At 41.9% G+C, this 21,763-nt stretch overlaps 5 protein-coding genes across 9 annotated transcripts in view; 3 read left to right on the top strand and 2 right to left on the bottom strand.

Moving 5' to 3' along the window:
• Positions 1 to 3,455: 3,455 nt before the first annotated feature.
• LOC146587968 (scale keratin-like) lies at positions 3,456 to 3,896 on the bottom strand. The gene has a single exon (XM_085318762.1). The coding sequence runs from the start codon at positions 3,894 to 3,896 to the stop codon at positions 3,456 to 3,458; it is 441 nt and encodes a 146-aa protein (XP_085174888.1).
• Positions 3,897 to 7,877: 3,981 nt separating this feature from the next.
• LOC146587967 (scale keratin-like) lies at positions 7,878 to 8,342 on the top strand. Of its 2 annotated transcripts, XM_085318761.1 has the most exons (2): positions 7,878 to 8,082; positions 8,179 to 8,342. In XM_085318761.1, the coding sequence occupies exons 1-2, from the start codon at positions 7,878 to 7,880 to the stop codon at positions 8,340 to 8,342; spliced, it is 369 nt and encodes a 122-aa protein (XP_085174887.1). The 2 variants fall into 2 exon arrangements, with proteins under 2 accessions (XP_085174887.1, XP_085174885.1); XM_085318759.1 differs by having other exon boundaries at positions 7,878 to 8,342.
• A 2,093-nt stretch (positions 8,343 to 10,435) lies between these two features.
• On the bottom strand, positions 10,436 to 10,912 carry LOC146587966 (scale keratin-like). 2 transcript variants are annotated; one of them, XM_085318758.1, is made up of 2 exons: positions 10,710 to 10,912; positions 10,436 to 10,601 (listed from the first exon to the last, which is right to left on the bottom strand). In XM_085318758.1, exons 1-2 carry the CDS (start codon positions 10,910 to 10,912, stop codon positions 10,436 to 10,438), a joined length of 369 nt encoding a protein of 122 aa, XP_085174884.1. The 2 variants fall into 2 exon arrangements, with proteins under 2 accessions (XP_085174884.1, XP_085174883.1); XM_085318757.1 differs by having other exon boundaries at positions 10,436 to 10,912.
• A 5,398-nt stretch (positions 10,913 to 16,310) lies between these two features.
• LOC146587965 (scale keratin-like) lies at positions 16,311 to 16,814 on the top strand. 2 transcript variants are annotated; one of them, XM_085318756.1, is made up of 2 exons: positions 16,311 to 16,552; positions 16,628 to 16,814. In XM_085318756.1, exons 1-2 carry the CDS (start codon positions 16,311 to 16,313, stop codon positions 16,812 to 16,814), a joined length of 429 nt encoding a protein of 142 aa, XP_085174882.1. The 2 variants fall into 2 exon arrangements, with proteins under 2 accessions (XP_085174882.1, XP_085174881.1); XM_085318755.1 differs by having other exon boundaries at positions 16,311 to 16,814.
• Positions 16,815 to 21,388: 4,574 nt separating this feature from the next.
• Positions 21,389 to 21,763, top strand: part of LOC146587964 (feather keratin 4-like) — a 2,257-nt gene continuing 1,882 nt past the window's right edge. The window contains exon 1 of one of the 2 annotated variants that reach the window (XM_085318763.1): positions 21,389 to 21,510. In XM_085318763.1, coding sequence (XP_085174889.1) covers positions 21,493 to 21,510 — 18 coding nt within the window. In that variant the 5' untranslated portion in view covers positions 21,389 to 21,492. Of the gene's footprint in view, positions 21,511 to 21,609; positions 21,631 to 21,763 lie in introns of those variants that run through there. The other variant, XM_085318764.1, reaches the window with a different exon arrangement.

Below are 21,763 nucleotides of genomic sequence, written 5' to 3'. Positions count from 1 at the left end.
GCCCTACTGGCACAATAAAGCTTTCCTGCATCTAGCGAGTGTCTCCGTCCCTGCTTCCATCCACGCAGTGCACGAGAGCTGGGTGGTGGGRGAAAGCGGGGTCGGCCGGTATTTGGCCAGGGGACGACTCAGGACCCTGCCTTGGTGAGCAGGCAGGGCGGGGACTGTGGGGCGCTGCTGGTTGCCAGCAGCGGGAGAGGTCCTCAGTGCACAGGGGAAATGTCTTTGTTAGCTGAGAAGACAATGTTTATTTGACCTAAGTGTCATAACGAATGTGGAGTGGGACAATCAGAATTCACCATCTCTTTCAACAAATATACATATTCACATAAAGAAATATTGATATACACAGATSTATATATATTAGATCGTAATTTTCCAATATTGCTGGATAGTCGCTTAGCATCTCTTCATGTAACTCCAAAAGAAGAAGTGTTGTCTCCATCTCATTATCCCAATCTTCAAATTCAAGAGATTTGGTGTATTTACATTCTCAAGGAATTTGTAACTCTCTGTGGGTCAAATGCTAACATATATTAAGGAAGATCATCTTWTTGCTTAGTGTTACTTAGCATGATCCAGCTTACAAGGTTATTTTTTCACCATTTTCTGATACATAAAGGATTAACTTGCTTGAGATTACTTCCATTTAGAGACTGTGGATTCTCTTCACCTTTTGCAGAAACAATGACAAGTCAGTAAAAGGATGTTTGGGCATACTGTTCACCTTGTTTTCACAAATTCTGACATATTGCCAGTACTCTCTGCTGCTCTGTATTTACAACAGATTCTCTCCAGAGCATGCCATCTCCCTGTACAATACATCACTTTCTTGAAGCTGCCCTGAATATTTTCCCTCTTCTATCATATTTTCTGATTTTCATGATTTCTGATCCTTATTTTACCGCTATTCTCCATAKTCCCCAGGTGCTTGGTTTTGCACAGTATTACTAAAGATCTTCCCATTACTGTTATTCCCATATGTTAAGACATCTAGTTTTTCTAGTCTTTGCTTCCCATCTGTTTAATGCCWCTCAACTGTATGTTATCTGCATGTAACATGGAGCACTCCCAAATGATGTTCCAACGCCATCAATGCAAGCAGGTAATTAAAGGTGTTCTAAGACTGATCTTTTGTAACCAGCCTAGTTACCTCACTCCATGCCTATAATTTCCATAAAACATTAGACACCGATAGGATGGGTATCTCTATATCTAGAATGTTTTGCAATCAGACATGAGCTCACGCTGCCCCAGGCATCCAACCCAAACAGAAGCTATGCAATTGTATTAGCCTGGTGCTAATAGCTCTCACCAGGGCTTGTTATCCTGGGCTAGGCATTTGCCACCTGAGACAACACGCATCCAGCTGGGAGTCTCATGAAGTGCATCGGGGAAAAGCTGGAATTTGGATCTCAGTGGTTCAGCTGTGATTGAATATCATTTGAATAAAGCGTCTCTTAGAGGCTGAGAGTATTGAGCAGTGCAAAGACCAAAAAAAAGGGGGGGGGGGAATTCCTCTCATAAAACTGTCCCAGGAACTGCCCTCAGCTGAGCCAGTGCTGGAGAAAGAGGGCTTTGTTCAGAGGARGAGAGACCACTGAGCCATAGAGATGCAGGCCAGTGGCATCAGCTTTCATCTAGTATTGTCTTAAAATAAAAGCAAATTTCTTGACTAAAGTATACTGTCAGAATACTGTTGATTTCAGCTCATTATTAATTCCAGCACACGGCAATCTGACATACCTAGTTACATGCAGAGGCAAAGAAATTATGTGTTAAAATCTATCTCACATTTTYGTAGCACTAGCTTAACTTCTTACTTTCAGTAAGAATTCCTTCAGTGCAAGAAATAATACATTTACGCATGCAGGTTTTCTTTGAAAGAATCCCAGCGAAGTCATATGTAGAGAAAAGACCGTGTAAAGCATCAGTTCCTTTTCTTTTTACTTCATGCAGCTGACTTACTGATTTGGCCACAACTTCCCTGAGGCAACAGCTATCATAGCAGCACTTAACAATAAAGGAGTAGAGCTTGATCTTTGCTCATCAGATACATATCTAAAAAATTGTCTCCCATTGTTTCCCTTCCTCCTATTGTTTCTTTCCTGAATATACTTTGAAGGAACTTCAGGGCAGGCTTTTACTTTAGATTGGAAGACAGTGCCACGATTTCTAGTACATTRCCTGTGAGAATGCAAAAATAAACGGAATGAAAATGTTAAAATGCTTAACTACAGAACGCCCACCCACCCCTAACTACTAGAAGTCCAGGTGCTAGAAAATTTAGTGTAGGAGAGATCCAAGGATATAATTTCAGCTCAGTAGTAATGAAAAACTGGGCAGATAGATTTCTGACATGAGCCCCTCCCCTTCAACCCCTCAGGATTTTGGATGCAGAACATGGTTATTAATGTAGGATAAGGAAATTTCATTTTTTCTCTTGATTTTGATATGTCCTCCAAGAATTTGCCTTGGAAATGACTGGAAGAGATGATTAACCACTAGCAAGGATTGGAGACGAGCCCTGATACACATTACAGACAGAAGGACCTTCTCCCCATCCAATTAGATGGGTAACACAAAGTGGAGCCCAGGTAGACATTTATCCTCCCCACGCCTGAAGGGCACCACGTCCAGGGGTCTCTGCTGCTGGGGGTCAGATGGGGAAGCACCGTCTTGGCTTTGCGTGTGGCAGGGCAGAGAGCGGACTMGCTGAGGGACGAAGGAGGGGGAGCAGCACCAGGCATTGGCCCTGCCTCCCTCCAAGGCCCTTGGGCAGCGTTGCTCGAGCCCAGGGAGGCTGGAGGTGTGCAGAGGCCGTGGCGSTCGCCGTCCCTGAGGCATGGGAGCCCCCTGCACTCAGGGTCCCCCCCCTGCCCGGCACTGCTGCTGGGCAGCAGCAATGCAAGGGGCAAGAGCAGAGCCCARGGGAGAGCAGCCTTGCTCTTCTGCGGCTCAGACACTGTCCTCAGCTGCASCACAGGGGCCACGGGTGCACGGCRGACTTTGACCCCACCAAGGACGYTGGAAGGCAATCGAGARAGGCAGGCTTTGGTTGCACACTCATTTTATTGCAATGGGATGACAGCGTAGACTGGAGACAGACATGCAAGGCCAAGGCAGGCAGCTGGTCAGCTCCGGCTTCCACCAAGGCATGGCTTCAGGCTTCTGCCATGCAGTGGCTCTTGCCGGGCGAGAAAAACGCCCTGGGGGCAATGGTGCTGTTACAGAGCTGGCCAGTGCCTGGAGCACGGAGGAGAAGATGAAGCATAAATGAGGTGGAACAAGTGGAGAAATCAAAAGATAAATGAAAATGCCGAACACCTCTAACTCCACTTTATGAAGTGGTAATTCTTGATGCTCTGCCTTTTTACTCAGGAGCTCAGTTGTGGATCAGGATTGTATCTCTCGTTTGCTGGTTATTCCTCACTCAGGGGCTGTTTCTGCAGGATTTAGCATGGCCCACAGCTTCCACGGCGGTACCTGCTGTACCGGTAGGAATAGGGGCTGCAGTATCCAGCCCCATAGGATCTTCCATAGCCATAGAGGCCCCTGTAACCCAGGGAGGAGCCCCCATAGCCATAGAGGCCCCCATAACCCAGAGAACCATAGCCCCCATAGCCCAGGCCCCCATAGAGGCCCCCATAGCCCAGGGAGGAGCTCCCAGAGCTCAGGGAGGCTGCAACGACTGGTGCTCCGGACGAGCCCACGACGGACTGCTGGGGGAAGGAGCTGAGGATGGGGCCGGGGAAGGTGATGACCGAAGGGGGTGGCTGGATCACGACCGTCGAGTCGGGGCACTGCCGGACGCAGGGCTCGTTGCAGCTGTCAGCGAGGGGCTGGGGGCGGGCGATGCCATCGTTGGTGGTGAGGCACAGGTCGTAGCAAGACATCTTGTGATGATGGAGGTCARCTGCATCACAGAGCAATTTTACTAAGCACAAGACAGTATTTACATTCCTAAAAATGCTATATTGTTCCCTGACTTTCCTCAGAGAAGAGTATTTTGACACACACAGATCTACCTATATCCATTAGAAATGAAAAAAAGGATCAGAATGGTTAGATTAGTTGCTCACATCCTTTGGTGAGTCAACACAGCTGCAAGGACTAGGACTCCCCAAGGATGGAGTGTGTCGTTACGCATAATTTTGTGACACTGACTCTTCCTTCCCACTGATCCTGTTTGTGCTGAGCCTTATGGAAACAGAGATTAAAGGTATTCCTTATTCAGATTTACTCACTAACTTGCTTAATGAGACTACTCCAAGAAAATTGCAAATATTATTATCCCCAGTTTCCAAACATTGAATTGGTGCATGGAGATGTTTAGGACCAGCTTAGCAGCACAGCTTTTTCATTCTGTGCTCCAAGTTCTTTTAGAAATCTCACTCCAAATGATATTCCCCCATTTACACCGAAAATCCAGTGCCTCATCTGAGAATGCATTTATTCCCTCTATGCTCCTCTCTACTTATGAAATCAATCTATTAYAGTGTATTTTCAACAGCTCTTATTTCCTATATCATATTCTATATAGCCCAGTTCCTTATTTCTGCTAGCATTCATAACCATGCGTCTCTAACATACAAGAACCTCAAGTGATCTGGACATAATGGACATAATGTTTATTTTCAGCCACCGATATAAACAAACAGAAAAGTAAAATCCATGAATTAGCTACATTTCTTTATCTACTGAAAGTGAATAAATAACAAAACTGTTTCTCTACCATATAAAGAAACTTCCAGATTTGCATTTACTTWCAAAGAAATCTCAAGTGTGGAAAAGAGCTAACACCTTTAACAATTTTGGAAAACCTTATCTTTTCACCTAAAACTTCACCCACTGATCACAAATGGAAAAGATCACCTTAGATTAAAGGTTATAGCAAAGAGGTACTCTAGTAACTGCAAAAAGTGGAATCAGACTTACCAATTCACCAAGAAGAATGAGTGAAGAAAGACGTTTGGAAGAACTCTGAGTGGAGAGCGCTTTTATACAATCCCTTGACTGCCTGGGGGATGAGAGCCGGTTCTGTGAATGTGGATCTAATTAGTTGACACTGCACATTTTTTGTATTGATACCTCCGCAAAGTGATGAAATTGTTTTGCTTTCTGTTTACTTGATTCCAATTATCATGTAACATAACATGCCTGTTACACCACAAAGTTCTTTCATCTAAAACACCAATGGGTAAAATTAATGCATCTTTCATCTTAAAATATGATTCATGAAATTACTATCCATTTTCTATCCTCTTTGGAGCTGCACCCTGTATTAAGCTGCTTATACATATTTACTTCTCTTGCTGGCTTACACGATGATGATGCTCAGGTATTTATCAGAAATAACCTGCTGTGTGGTGTTTCGTTCTAAGTCCCTTACACCAGGTTTCCACCTTCTTAAAGATAAATTACAGTTTATCATTAAATCCTCACAAGGCATGTAATATTTTCTGCTGGCTTAGTTATTCTGTCTGAAGTRTGATACAGTTCTTATAGGAACCCTTGGTGATTTTTCAGTACTCTTGGAATCGAATTATTTTGTGAGTATCTCTCAACACAGTGGCAGATGCCCTAAACATCCTTTAGGTTTTATTTAACCTTCAAATTAGAGCTTAAAGCAGAATTTGGTTCTAAAGCGAGGGATATCTGTATTTGTAATGTTTTTCTTTTTGTAGAAGATGAGAAAGTCTAGATTTAATCCTACTAGAAATAAAGCCTTTCTTTTCCAGGGGAATAGGACAGCTGTGAAGTGAGATTTCAGAGTTAAAGACTGACCAAGCCACAGTTTAGTAGCATTAACAATTCAYGTTGATTCAACTTGGAATATGTGAACCTTACTGGTGCCCTGTTTGCTCATCATTGTTTCTTCTCTGCCCTTCTGATCTCTGCACTTATGAGCTGGAAAGTCAGTAGGCAAAGCAAAGGCTGGCTCCAGTTTTGCTGAGGTTTCCTTCTTTGTTTATGCTGCTATTGTTGGCTCAATCATCAGCATAGTTATCTTCTTATCATCTATCATCTCTAAATGATGAGCTTTTCCAACTCTTGAGATACATTAGGAGATTTCCTGAGCTATAAAACTGTCCCAGTGATTTCCGAGAACATTCTAAGGGATTTTTTAATACCTCGCAAACACCCATTAATAGCTAGTATATGCAGTTTTATAATTATATACAAAGAACATCTGAATGTGCGCACTTGTTATTATGAAAGATTATCATATTAAATAAGTCAAGGTCACTTAGGTCTTTCTTATAATCAGTTCATGGTTTATAACACTTTTGGAACATCATTTCTTTTATTTTCTTTAAATAAGCTCTACCTTCCTTTTTATTCAAGCGTACATTGGTCCAAGAACAGAAATCTACTTACGTTAGCCAAAGTATTAACAGAAAATAATTCCTAGAAAACAATGGGTTCTGCCTTTACTGTGTCAGGGCAAGAATTCTTTTCACTAATCACATCTTACCACTTTCTGATTTACTTGCCTCTCTTATTCCTATCTTGCAAGGTACTTTTCTTAATAATAGGAGGAGAAAACATGATAAAATATAAAGGAAAGTGAAATTTGTTGAAATAACTTAGAAAAATCAGTTTCCAGAGAGACTTGCAACTGCCAAGTGAAATATTTCTCTGTTCCCTAGGAGTAAAGATAACTAGCAGAGAATCCTCTAAAAGCCACTGGAAGATGTCCCTGGTTTTCTGACTATTGTATTTGCTTGCATTGAGTAGATGAAAATAGTGCTAAACAGCAGAATTAAGTCTCCAAATTTCATTTGAACTCCTAAGAGAAAATTAATTTTGTTTCCATGTATACTACTGCCTGAATTTATTAAACTGAAAGACCTGTATCCAGACAAAAGAAATGATAGTCATCCTATGATCTTAATTATCCAGGACTCCTAAATAAATGGAGTCAGTTAAGTTCCTCCCATAACTCTAAATAAAGCAATGGAATAATACAAAATAATTCTACACGTGAAGCCCAGACATAATGGTGATCTCTGTGGTGGAAATCACATATCACACTATACGTGGGTTTGAAGTGCCTGTAACACGCAAAAACAATTTCAGTACTTTGAGGAGCTACGTGTCCTGCAGTTTGGGGTTGGTATCTAATTATGAGCTCACGCATGGGATGCCTAACATGCCCCAGGCAATCTAAGGAGCTGTATAAAAGCTCTCTCCACTCAGGCTTTCTATCCACTTCTCTCATCCTGCTCTCCTTGGTGAATTGGGTAAGTCAAATTTCTTCCATATTCTGTAAAACTTAACTTCTTGTTAGTAACTCTTGATTTTAACTTAGAGTCAGGCTCTCTCCCTGTACCACCTGGTTGTCAGTGTTCTAGAATTGKTTTTTTCTTGAAATGTTTTTCTTCTCATTCGATACTGGGCCCTGGTGAAGACAGACTATGTAAGTGAACACTGGGGGTATGTATAGCAGTTTCGAATCCCAAACTTAAAGCATTATAATGCCTCAGAGAGTTCCTTTGTCCATTTTAGAAGATAAAGAATTGTTCATATATATGGACATAATTTTGGCAATGTTCAACAGAGATGTGTTGAGTTTTTTAAAGGAAATGATCAAGCTCATTAAGTTAAAAATATTAACTGATTCTAATGTAATACCTCACAAGCTAGCTTTACCGCAAATAAAGAAGGCACAAATGAATAGTATGTAACATCTGCATRTTAAAGTCAATAGGCTTTAGATTACAGTACAAGAAAGAAAATTGTTGTAGAAAATGTATTTAGTTCCCGGCTTTATTACTGATGACCTGATTGACTGTCCAGCATCATAACCTAATGATTGATATTTCTTTATCATTAACAAAAATGTCTTGCAGACTTACCTCCACCACCACAAGATGTCTTGCTACGACCTGTGCCCCACCACCAACAGCGGCATCGCCTGCCCSCAGCCCCTCGCTGACAGCTGCAACGAGCCCTGCGTCCGGCAGTGCCCCGACTCGACGGTCGTGATCCAGCCACCCCCTTCGGTCATCACCTTCCCTGGCCCCATCCTCAGCTCCTTCCCCCAGCAGTCCGTCGTGGGCTCSTCCGGAGCACCAGTCGTTGCAGCCTCCCTGAGCTCTGGGAGCTCCTCCCTGGGCTATGGGGGCCTGAGTAGCTATGGGGGCTATGGGGGCCTCTATGGCTATGGGGGCCTCTATGGGGGCCTGGGTGGCTATGGAGGCCTCTATGGCTATGGGGGCTCCTCCCTGGGCTATGGGGGCCTCTGTGGCTATGGAAGATCCTATGGGGCTGGATACTGCAGCCCCTACTCCTACCGGTACAGCAGGTACCGCCGTGGAAGCTGYGGGCCATGCTAAATCCTGCAGGAACAGCCCCTGAGTGAGGAATAATCGGCAAGCAAGATGCAACRGGTTTGCAGCTGAAGAGCTCTGAGCTTCCACTGCTCTGATTCAGGACCATGGAGCTGTGCCCCTTCAGTCCCTATGAAATTTCTCCTTTTAAATTCTTCTTTCAATTTCTGACATAATGTTTCTCTCCTCGCATTTCCCAACTGCYTAGGGTAAACATATAACATAAAGTTGTTCAGAGTAGCTCCTATTTCTCCAAATCAACATCTAACACATGGAAAGAAAGATCATCTATGAATGTATACCTTCTTGGAGAGCAGTTTCATACTTGGAGACTCTGGAAATGTATTCTTTTTCTGATATCATTAAAAGCTTGCTGCATCAAATTGTACTTCTAATGTTTTTTTTCCCCACCTATTTATCATAACCATTTTTATGATGAAAGTCTCACGTATGTGCCTGTTCAGTAACAGSTCTGCACTATAGAGAGAAATGCCCTGTTCAACGTAATAGGAAAATCAGAGATTGTAAATGTACAAATACAGTGCAGTAGCCTCCAGTTCAGAAGGGGTTTGTCCTATTTTCTCTCTCTCTCTATCCCCCCATTTTTCATATACATATTAATCATACTTTTGAAAAATTTGGCTTCCTGGAAAGGTGAACATGGTATATTTACTGATTACCTATTTATATTAGTAGAGGAATAAAAAAATACATTAATAAACTTAAAGTCTCTCCTAAAAACAGCATGTAATTAGGATTAAGTGAAAAGTTCTTCCAGGTAAGTCTTTGATGCATCTCTTTGAACCTCAGGTGATCACTCAGATATTGAAACTCTACCCTCAGTAACAGTCTACGAGGAAAAATGWATTAATTTTCTATTAAACCTTAAAGAAAGAAATGAAAGTTTCCAAGGTATCTAAGTAAAGAATTGATAGGGTATAGCTATRGTGCCTAGAGAGCTTAGAAGGTAGAAAAGATCATAAGTCTGTACRTATTTTTCCAACCATAAGCTAGAGGGTGAACTGCACTACCACTGCACATTTAGCTCCCCATGGTTCCCTGCTTTGTCTTCATAGGAAGCCTTCACAACAGAAAATGCCATTTTTAGCCCCTTTATTCTGCAGCTCTGACTTCAAGCTTCTCCTGATAAAAGACCTGCAATATTTCTCACCCAAGAGGTCTCCTAGAGAGCCTGTTCTTCTCTGAAGGTTTCCTTTCTCTACCCCATAGCCTCCTCTTTGCCCTCTCAGCAGCCCTGTGCTTTGATATCCTTTGCCCACCTCTCCCAACCTCCCTAAAATCCTTTCCACTCAGGAGCATCACTCCCTCCTGAGCACCTCAGCTGCAACCCCTTCTCTCATAGTTGGCTTTGAATCCCACCTCATTGCCACCATAGGAGCAGCTCCTGGTCAGATCAGGGAAGAGGTACAAGAGGCTTGTTAGAGGAGGGGAGTTCAGTGTAGTTACTTGCTAACACCATGTTATTACAGGGACCTAGCCCAGTTAGGGAGGGAAGATTCTTACTTGCAAACACTAGTAATAAACTGAGTACAGCAAAGGCAGACTGACCTCATTGATGGCTGGGCCATTTCAGCTGTGCTTTTGAAGTCTGAACCTCATCCTATACAAGGGCTTGAGATTTTTCCCTTTACCTCCCTCCCCTTAAGTGCCTACAGAGTTGAGAGTTTTTATCTATAGCAGGAGAAATGAAAACCAAAATTCTAATTCTTTGATGCAAATCAGAATCATTTTAATAAGAATTAAACATTTGCAGAAAAAGGATTGCAAAGTAGCAAGAATAAGAGGCTGAGTGATGACAGTTAATTTCATAACTCTTCTTCTTCTGTTGGACACTGAAGAACTATTTTCCAAGAATTTGTTATATGCTTTACCCCATCAATTACACACACAGGTGGAAAAAGCAAAAAGACTACATGGAGGGTGAAGAAATTAAAGACATGCTGTGCACTTCCAGCTCGAACGCAGTAGGATTGTAGAGATCAGTACTTTGCAGTACTTCTTGAGGAACTCTGCTGTGGATCAGGATTGTATCGCTCATTTGCTGGTTATTCCTCACTCAGGGGCTGTTTCTGCAGGATTTAGCATGGCCCACAGCTTCCACGGCGGTACCTGCTGTACCGGTAGGAGTAGGGGCTGCAGTATCCAGCCCCATAGGATCTTCCATAGCCATAGAGGCCCCTGTAACCCAGGGAGGAGCCCCCATAGCCACAGAGGCCCCCATAGCCCAGGGAGCCCCCATAGCCCAGAGAACCATAGCCCCCATAGCCCAGGCCCCCATAGAGGCCCCCATAGCCATAGAGGCCCCCATAGCCCAGGGAGGAGCTCCCRGAGCTCAGGGAGGCTGCAACGACTGGTGCTCCGGACGAGCCCACGACGGACTGCTGGGGGAAGGAGCTGAGGATGGGGCCGGGGAAGGTGATGACCGAAGGGGGTGGCTGGATCACGACCGTCGAGTCAGGGCACTGCCGGACGCAGGGCTCGTTGCAGCTGTCGGCGAGGGGCTGGGGGCGGGCGATGCCATCGTTGGTGGTGAGGCACAGGTCGTAGCAAGACATCTTGTGGTGGTGGAGGTAAGTCTGCAAGGCAAAATAATGAGTATACTAAACAGAAAGGAAAGACTTAAAGAAAAAATAATTATAACATTTTGCATTAAGCTAATAGTCTAGAGGCTAGGACTTTGGGTAAATAGATGGATTCCCCAGTTTGCAAGCTTAGTCTCTTACTGCTTCAAAATCCTCTTCTTTTTTTTTTTTTTTTTTTTAAATGTAAACTTCTGAAAGTTCTGAAAAATTGTTGTCTATACATACAAAATCACATGAGAAACATTATATCTAGCTCTGAAATTATTTTCCCTCAGAAAGATCCTGCAATACTTTAGATAAATATCTACACATAACACTGAAAACTGAGGCAGAGAAACAAATTGACTTTGTCCAAAGTCATTTGGTGATTCAGTAGGAAAACTTGGATTTGAATTCAGTGGATCTAGATGAGATGTAATTTATCATATATATTTTAATTACAGTAGCTTCTCCTTCCCACTCATCCCAATTTTGCTGAGAGTTGTAGGTAAACGGATTATTAGATGTTCCCTGTCTGGATTGCTTACTAAGCAATTTGACAAGACAGTAAAAGGTCATATGGTAGAGTTATTATCCCAGTTCCTACCTAGGCAGCCATTGTATTGAGACAATCCGGAAATTTTTCAATTTAAGTCAGCATTCTATGCTCTGATATCTTTCAAAAATCTCTTTTCCAATGGCTAATCCCAGGACAAACAAGATCTCCTCAATAAACCCAAGAATTCAGTCTAGTTCCACTTCTCTAAATTTAGCTATTTTATCTAGGGATGTTTATACTTGAATAATTGTCTTTAATACATGAAATTTTAAGTTCTCTTCTCTACCTACCATGCCTTGAAGTCCCCACCATTATTCTGAGAAAGAACACGGAATAGAGAACATAAGAGCATTTGCTATACCGAGAAAACACAAAGAGCCTTCGTAGATGCATGGCTTGTTCATCTCTGGTTGGATGATCAGCTGCAGTGGTGACACCCTTACTAAAAGCTGAACCACCTTCAAACCTTTGGACTAGGTTAAATGCATTCCAGTCAGAGTAGTGCTGTGCATGTCCCAGGGTTTCTGACASCAGGCTAGTACCTTTACAGTGTCCCATGAACAAAATGGGTATATCTGCCCACCCAGAGCCTGCTTCAGGATCTTTGTCCCAGTGCAGCCCAGAAATACTCTACAGTATAGATGGTAGACACCAGCTGAAGTTGAAACCTGCAGAAAAAAGATACATTCATAGATACAGAGAAGAATCAGACTTACCCAAGTCACAAAGGAGTCAAAGGAAGTGTGTGGAAAAGCTATGAGAGATGAGAGCTTTTATAGTTTATTAGAGCACCTGGAGGTGTAAGATCAAAATTGGTAGCCCGCCCAAATTTCAAACACGTGTAAACTGTAGAGATGATGAAATTGCTTTGCTCATTGTTAGAGTTTATGAGTCCTTTCAAATTCTTCTGTAATAGGACCTAAACATTATATTAGATTACAGAGAATTCTTTCATCTTGTGTATGGTTGGGGAAAATTAATACCTGGCATCATTCCAGTCACTTCCTTGGAATTAGGACAGAAATTAAGCCAGCTCCACTCRTATTAATTTAACACCTGGAGAGCGTCTCATACATTTATCGGAATCACAAACTGCTGTCATGGACAAGATTTTTGTTTAAGTACATATAATTCACATTACAATCTGCCAGGATAGAACTTAAAGAATGTCAGTGCAACATGCAGGAAGCTTGGAGGTGGTTTCTGCATGCTTACCTTTCCCACCCGCAGGTAGGGGACAGAGCACCCTTGGAASCTGATGACATTTTTCACGCTAGCCACGATAGGGACGATTCAATTCCAAATAGCAGCAGCAATTCCAGGCACCTGTGCGGTTTGCTGTAGCTAGCTTTCTAGATAGGGGTTATATGGAAGTTGAAATTAGCTCTGAGCAGAAAAACAGTTCAATCCTTAGTTTTGGAGTATTCAAAGCTCTTTTTTATACAGATGTTAAGTGAATTGCTTTCTCCTATCATGAGTCACTCAGACAGCCGTCTTCTCTATATGAAATGCACAGGAAAAAGTCTACACGATTTCACGTAGGAGATAGAGAAGAAACCTTTATTTTCTTTCTTTTTCAGAGATGGACATGAAATGAGTTTCCAAGTTAAATAAAGCTRCAATGAGATTATTGTGCTGATCTATAGCGATGAGAAAACAGATTTTCTCAGGTATTRCTTGTTTGATGCTGTTAGTGCATAAATAGCACTTGAGAATGGTTAATAGTCCTGAGGGAACTTGAAGTTTTTCAGTACAAATGGATCCTAGAGTGTGAAAAGAAAAATTTAGAAGTGCTTTGAATTATTGATTTTGATTCTGAGGAATTCATGACCTTCTGTAATATACTGTAATTGCTGCATGTCACAAGTCAAAACTGGGCTGAGTTGGCAGATTCTGCAAATAGGGAACAATTATGAACTTGRAACATATAATGCAAAACAAAGGTTACTTCTTCCCTTGTTTACCAATTTATTATTTTRACACTGCAGACTCCATGCCATAAATTATCTTTAAATTATGAGATGGATTTTTGGCCTTTGAGGTGGTTAGAGCTTTTCCTGGGCAATAATATCTCCAAGCTTCTGCGGGACATGTCAAATGCCACAAACTATCCACTAATGATTTGGGAATGCACTCTTACAATTAGAATAAATGAATGTACCATTTCAGAGCCTAGCAATTATGAGATGGCATCACATTAAAATATGTAAGTCAAGGTCATTTGTGTCCTTCATGACTGAATCCCAGACATTTGCACATCCTCAATTTTCTTCAATATAAAAGTATAAAATAAAATACAAGCTTAAAAAATTAGCATTTCCTAAGCTGTATAATCACTGTAACTTTGCCATTTTCAGTTGCACAATGTCTGTTCACAGTAACAAAGGATTTGATTATTTTCTCAGAATGTTCCAATTCTACCAGCAATCAGCCGTTGTGCAGGTAAATGACTGTTTTGTCTCTATCATGGTGTATCTCCAGATGGCTTTAGCAAGTTGCCATGCTTCAGCTTCCATTTCTGTGTTCCCTTCTCCATTACCCTCAGTATTGCCTGGTCTAAAGAGTATTGGTGGATTCCTGAAGATTTTGTATCAAGAGGCAGAAGACCGGATGATGTGGGTGACCCATACATAGCAAATAATGTGTTTTATGGTCTTAAGAACAGAAAGAATAAGTAAAACTTTGTCTCTAGACTGCAACTTGGATTGAAGTACAGTGAGAGACACTTGTTGGAAAAATCTGCAAAACTTAAAAGGAGGCTTGTCTCTGCTCCGTGCTTGAAATTCCATTGGTCTTCTGCCATGGTCCTGGAAGCATGGCCTGTGCAATTTACTTGTGATCAAAAAAAGGGCAAGAAGAATAATCTAGAGCTCAGTGCATGACCAAGAAGGAAAGAGCTACTTTGGCGAATGCCTTGTTCATCAGACAATGTCCAGCATTGTGCTCAGGAGCGTAGTCCAAACAATAGAAAACCATTTAAAGACCTCAGAAAACCCTTTAAAGACTACAGGAAGTTTTTACTTTTTTTCCTTTGGGTGTTGTATTAGTCTCACGTTAAGTACCTGAGAGTAGAAATGATAAAGATTCCTAACAACAACCCCAAAAGTTGCTCCAATGAACTCCATTTCATTGGCAGGTATCTGACAGCCTGGATTTAATGGAAAGATCTGTGCACATCAGGTGACAGCAATTCTGATGAGCCACCCAGTGAGCCACCTTGTATTGCCTTAATAATGGAGAAGCTAAGGAAAAGAGTTAGCGTAACTCCAGCTGTACAGCAAAGGATGTGAATGGAATGATAACAGGAATGATTATGACATGTAACAATTTGAGATGAAAGAAACCTCTGTGATTAAATGTGTCCATCATGTTTCATGTGAATTTGAACCAACAAATAAACAAATAGTCAGCAAAACTTTGAGGAGCTACGTGTCCTATTAGTTTTGGGTTTGCCTCAATTATGCGTATGCACAAATTGTAGCTTGGGTGAGCCTCATAATCTGGAGAACAGTATAAAAGCTCTCCCCACTCAGGGCTCTTCATTCCACCTATTCTCCTCGGTGAAAAGGGTAAGTGTCATTTTATGTGCTCTCTTTCCTAAAATCCAAGCATCTCTCTTCTGCCAGCTTAACTGAGGTTGGAATCAATAATAAGTATTCTAAGAGTCTTAATAATGTTGGATTATTTCTCTGTGCATTTGTTTTTCTTATTTGGTGTTGGACATCAAGGTATTCAGATTTCAAAGTATAAAAWCAGGATTTTCAAAAACAGTAATTTCCTGTTAATACAAACATGAGCTATCAAATCTATTAAGCAACTTTGAATACATCAGTAGAAAGCTTTTTCAAGTCACTAGGAGTTTTTCAAGAATTTTGCATATTTTTTTGTATTATGTGTTCATGTATAAGTATGCATTTGTTGAGGGGGCAGACTGCCCAGGAGTAATATAAAAGACTAGATAGCCTCCAGAAGTCTCTTCTAATCTAATATATAACTGGTTCTAGAGAGAAAAAAAGAAAAGAAAATTAAAAAAAAAGTGTGTATGAGGTACTGAGTCTTAATTCTACCACGGGTTTTCTTTGAGATGGGATCAGATCCTACAGTGACAATCTTTCAGAAGAGCTCAGATACGAGTGTACTTACTTGCAATAGAAATTTACTAAGCTTACCAGCTTCMCATCTGGAAAATCAGCCAAATAATCTTTTTGCCCACCCTGTGATTCTTAAGCTAATTTGCAAGCATTTTAGGGCAGGGAATGCCTCATTTAATCCATATTTAAAGGAGGATCAGCATACTGGCAACGCGATTTTAGTTATTGCTTCTAGAAACATGTTACAAGTCAGTATGCCAAAGATGTTCTTCCAGCTAGTCGTTAATTCAACACATGAGCTCTGCTGATTGTCAGGTCAGTCTTCTTTATTTTTGCTAGCATAAATCAGAGATAAAATCACCTTTTTGACACAGACAYTGTAAGAAGGGATGCAAAGTACAGTGGAAGTTAATTTGCAAAGTAAGGTAGATAGTATTTTTACAGTGTCTGATAAGGGGGTAGAACAAAGAGCAAATTCTTACAGGAAAACAAACATCAAAAACTAGGAACAAGACCATAAAAATGATGACTGGACAGCATGCAATCTCAGCAATGCTGRTTTTTACAAGAGCGAAAGGTGTCACATGAATAAAACTGAAGAGGAGGAAAGAAAATAAAGAACCGAAAGATAAAGTCATTGTTCTAGTCTGCCTGTGCAACTTCTAAATTCTTTTTCCGGTAGAACGTGTGCCTTTTATTTACACATCAGTGTGCCTTGCAGACTTACCTCCACCACCACAAGATGTCTTGCTACGACCTGTGCCCCACCACCAACAGCGGCATCGCCTGCCCCCAGCCCCTCGCTGACAGCTGCAACGAGCCCTGCGTCCGGCAGTGCCCCGACTCGACGGTCGTGATCCAGCCACCCCCTGCGGTCGTCACCTTCCCTGGCCCCATCCTCAGCTCCTTCCCCCAGCAGTCCGTCGTGGGCTCCTCCGGAGCACCAGTCGTTGCAGCCTCCCTGAGCTCCGGGAGCTCCTCCCTGGGCTATGGGGGCCTGAGTGGCTATGGGGGCTATGGGGGCCTGAGTGGCTATGGGGGCCTCTATGGGGGCCTGGGTGGCTATGGGGGCCTCTATGGCTATGGGGGCTCCTCCCTGGGCTATGGGGGCCTCTGTGGCTATGGGGGCTCCTCCCTGGGTTACAGGGGCCTCTATGGCTATGGAAGATCCTATGGGGCTGGATACTGCAGCCCCTACTCCTACCGGTACAGCAGGTAYCGCCGTGGAAGCTGCGGGCCATGCTAAACACAACAGGAAAATCCACTGAATAGCCTACAAGTGAAGAAAAATGCATATTCATCAGTGAGCAGATGAGTGATAGCTTTGTGCAAGCACTCACACATCCTGTTCAGCGCAGCGTCTYTCTCCATGCTCCGCAAGTCTCCTTTTTCCTTTGAGTTTTGCTCTGATACCTTCACAGATTCAATTCCTTGCTGTCTTCTACTTTATCACGTTTGTTACTGAATGCCACAAAGCATGTAACTTAGTACCTTTCAGAATGTAATTGACCCTGACATCTTAAATATGTCTCCTTGATACTGCAAAATATTTTTGTTCTTTTCATTCTCATTAAACTTTTGTTGCATCTTTTAAAAAAAAGCACTTTTGTGGTTTTTCTGTTTTCATCCATTCTGAGTTTGCCAACTTCYCTGTGTAAAACTGCCTATTACACATTTAGCTGCAGTAACACTGTGCAAATCCTCCTCGCGTGGCAAAAGCCCCTGTGGTGAGCCCTTGCTTAGGCCTATTTCTGAACCGAACTGGAACAATACGGCCACAGCACACTGGCCATAGGACAGCAGCCTGCTCTAAAAACATTATTTCATTAGATTCCCACTCCTGAAAACTTCTGAGTCGGTGAGATAACATCCTGAATTGCGTAGTCACACACTGAAAGCTCAGCCCTTGCACATGTCACTGCAGACTTGCAGTCCCATACCGTACAAGGACTCTCACCACCGCAGTTCGTGGCAGACTGGCAGCTGATACYTAACGAACTTCAGAATTACTGTTACTCTAGCACTGAGACTGATGTRCCCCAACCAGCCTGGGTCCCTGCACTGCGTGCTGCCTAGGGCTGAAAATGCATGTGAAAATCTGTTGTGGTAGACTGGCCAAAGCTCCCAGGACAAAAGGAGCCCTGAATATGGATGCTGTACAGTCCTGAAGGAAGGAACTAAACATCCAGCCTGGAAAGGTGGTGGCGACAGCGATGGCAATGGGTACTGGCTCTGTCACCACCCCGAGGTCAGGGCACCGGCTCCTTGCAGCTATGGGCACTTGTGCTGGACACACTTGTGGGGCAAATGTTACAGCAAGGAATCTCTCTGCAAGTCAGTCAGAAACGTGATRGGAACTGTGAATTAACACAGCACAGGTTCCCTGGAACAGGAGAAAAAGCCTAGATCCCATCGTAATGGGAAACGTACAGCTGTCTGGCTTCCTTGTAGATCCATCCCACCTAATTGCAATTACCCAGCTATTACCCGCTCAGACCAATGTAATTAATCAAATTTGTATGAGTTCTGTAGAAAAAATATTTTTTAAGTGATGGTTAACCATCGTTCTGTGGAAACATAGGGATATAGAAGGTTACCTGCCTCGTCAGACAAATGGCTGCTCTTATCTTGTCTCTGATAAAAGCCAGCTCCACCCGGTCTGATGTTATGTGCAAAAATCCTGATGCTGTCCAATACGGAATAGTTGCCCAAAGGCGTACCCGGCTCCTGACACCCCAGAGGCCCCTCCTGCACTGCCTAAGGAAGCTTTACTTACATCTCTTACAAGCTTGGGCTTTCTTCCACATAAATTAATTAGAAAAGGAGCTGGATCAAGTAACTAACTATCAGAAACTAACCCTTTTAAACRTGGCTGTGATTGAGATATTTGCAGTGTGGGAGCACAGCACAGTTTGGAGCACTGCAGTCCTGGGTTTTCATAGCTAGTTAGCAGATTACACCCCTGAGATCTGATTCTGTGGAGAGATGATATCTCCTAAGCAATATGTTGTGGAAAATACCAGCTTAGCCTTAAAAACCCACATATAACATTGCCTCCTCATAAGTGACAAACAAAAAGGATTAATTTAAACTTACAAAAAAGGAACAGTTTGATATCTAGAAAATGAGTAGGTTCAAGAAGAAAAAGGTAAGAGAAGTAAATAAACAGGATTTTGGAGAGGGACTTTTACACAATTCCTCAAACTGCCTGAAGAATCCAAAACTCACATTAACAACAACGCCTATTTATCACACATGGTTCACCTCAAATGATGAAATAGATTTGCTCAATATTTATGTTTGCTATTTAATTCAAATTCTCACACAGCATAAAAAGCAAATGACAAAACAAACATTTCTTTCATCTTAACACTTAATTGGCAACATTCATGCCTGGTAATGTTCCATTAACTGCATTAGAATGACAGTAGGAATTACACTGGCTTCATTTCTTTACTCATTTTATTGAGCTGACATAAGGATGGTGGCTCTGATGTTAATCATAATTGCCATCTGCTGTGATAAGCAGATTTTCTTTCCATCCATCTTTACCCACGCCAAATAAAGTATAACTGATACAAAACATAGGGTCTTTCTTGTGAGACCAGTGATCTTTATATGAGGTTGGAACTCACATTTGAACAGGATCATCCTGCACCATTTTGGTGGAAAAATCAAAAGGCTCATTACAAAACACTTTCTAAAATCACCGCAGCCTGTCCCTTGCCTCCCAGAATACCTGATCCTTCTGTTCCCTTGTATCTTAGAGGTAAGTTCATTGGTCRTGACAAATATAAACAGTTTCTTAGCCAGATTACAGGCAACTCACTAAATGCACTTCTTAAGGAAGCTGGACATGTGTTTGTAACGCAGAAGAAAGGCAGAAAACTCACAGATAGACTTGGAATATCCTCAGAAAAGTTTGGGAGATACAAGGACAGATGCAGATATTGCATAACATTTTGCCAGTGACACTGTAGGAGATATGCCAGCTCAGAGGAGTCAGTTCAAACAAGATCAGCACTAAAGGAGCTTGTAAGCAAAAGTTAAGCAAATAAATGAAAAACTGCTTTCTACAAAGAAACCAACTGATTTGAAATTCTAATCATCAGCTGGCTAGGTGAACACAATGCRTGCACTAGACCAGAGCAATTTTAAGGATATACTTCAAAACACTGGGCTGTTTGAATCCAACCACACACTTGTCCTAAAATAAAGACCCATCAGTTTACGCATAAACCATTAATGAGGATTTGCAGAGTGCTTAAAAACCACACACAAAACTGTGGAACACCCTTTGTGAGTGCTATTGCTCTCGCAATCCCCCAGGGCCATCTCAAAGTCCTGGAAAAAAAGAACCTTACCTTGTAATTTAAGGATAATTTATGGTTGAAATGTTGCAATGTTTGCTATTTAGCAGACAACAGATCAACAGGAAACCTGAGGCTTGGCCAGGCACTATTTGTTGAACAGGATTCTGGAATATGGGACCATGGCCAGAATACATTTCAAACCTTCCCTATCTAAAAACTACATTTCATTTGAGCTTGCAGTCTAAGTCTCTCAGTAGTCAAAGGAGTAAAATTGTTGTGTTTTGAGGATGATATAACTACTTTTTAGGYAAACATCTGAGACAAGATGAATAGTCTTCTGGTAATTATTGTCCTTGCCCTTGTTTTGAGAAGTCTGAGTATATAGTTTAGACAAGTCACTTGAAATCTGGAGAGTCAAGACTGGGCTCTGCAACTGTACGCATTCTGYAGGTAATGTCTTGGTAATAAAGAAAGAAAAAAAAAAGAAAAGAAAAAGCAATCCATTCCTGTAATAGTGATTCCCTGGTCACTGCTATTGCTTTTACTACCACTTAACCTGCTATGCTTGGGAAGAAAACCCTCAAAAATTGTTTCGTGACATCCTCCAGTGAAGCTGTCATTTAATTCCTCTGTAAGGTGGAGGAGTAGATCCGAGGGCAAACTACTTTTCACCATATATATATATATAAAAGAAGAACGAGAAACTATTGGATGAATTAATGGTCTAAAATGTTGGAGAGAAATGTATAGTCTGACAGAGAAACTGAGACATTTGCACCAGCTCCACCACTGTCTTGTGCCTTCTCATCTGTCAGAGCTGTGCAATCTCTGTGCAGGGCAGCTAGTGTCTACATGAGCTGTCGGTATTTGCAACCACTCTGTGTGGCTGCAAACGGTTACCCTTGCCTGCAGAAAATCTCTGTGTGCCTTTGTATATTCCAGATGAAACAAAAATACTGGGAAATTCAGCATGGATTGTACAATCACTATTAAGTTTACTTTAAAGAGCAGATTTCTGTTTAAGCTTTGCTACCTCAAAATACCCCTAATCCTGAAATAATAGTGTCATATCTCTTCAGAGCAAAACATTATTTTCTGTTTAAACACTATTCCAGCTACTAATATATCTTCTGCTGGTCTCCCCAGGCAGCAAGGGCAATTAAAAAATCCTGAGCCAAAGAACATTCTCCAGCGTCTGTGGGTTCCTATTGGTACAGGATCACTCTCTTATTTTGCGGCTGTGGGTGGGAACAGGATCAGATTTCTTCTATCTCACTGAAAATTTAATTGCAAACTCTGTGAGTAGGTTAGATTATAGCCTAGCTCTGAAGGGCTTAAGTACAAATGTGTGTGACAGCAGGTTACAGCTCTGATTAAAATCATTATGGGAAGTTAATGAAGGAAGTGCCAAATACATAAAGTCAATTTTATTCCTCTTGCAATGCTGGCAAGGAGGGTGGAATGATACCAGCAACYAAGCCAGTCAATTAGGATGCCAGATGAAAGAGACCTTGGAGCTGGAATGTGCATATCAGGCTCTTTAGAGATTTAGGGTGATTTTGCAAACAGCAAGCAAAAACGGTTTCATCACTTGGAGAAGTTAAAAGTACTATGAATTTGGGCTGGTCGGTGAGTATGACTTCATGCGTGCTGTGTGCCTCAGCCCCCCCGGGCCATCTGAAGCATGGTATAAAAGGTGCTGCTGCATGAATCTGTTCTCCTTCTCCTGCATATTCTCCTTTTCTTCAGGTAAGTCTGATCCTTCATCTCTTTCTAAGCAGCAAAATGCCTTCTGCTTCGTAATTTTTAGCTTAGAGTTTTGTTTGCTACTATTACACTAAGATTTTGGGAATCTTTTGTGACTCTGCTTTTGTTTCTCTTT

This window comes from Rhea americana, unplaced genomic scaffold (genome assembly GCF_003343005.1).
Source record: "Rhea americana isolate MKP2758 unplaced genomic scaffold, rheAme1 scaffold_550, whole genome shotgun sequence".
NCBI classification, from domain to species: domain Eukaryota; kingdom Metazoa; phylum Chordata; class Aves; order Rheiformes; family Rheidae; genus Rhea; species Rhea americana.
This window is presented reverse-complemented; position numbering and strand designations above follow the sequence as displayed.

Excerpts from the sequence above, each read along its gene's own strand:
- LOC146587968 (XM_085318762.1), bottom strand. The coding sequence starts at position 3,896 with ATGTCTTGCTACGACCTGTGCCTCACCACCAACGATGGCATCGCCCGC.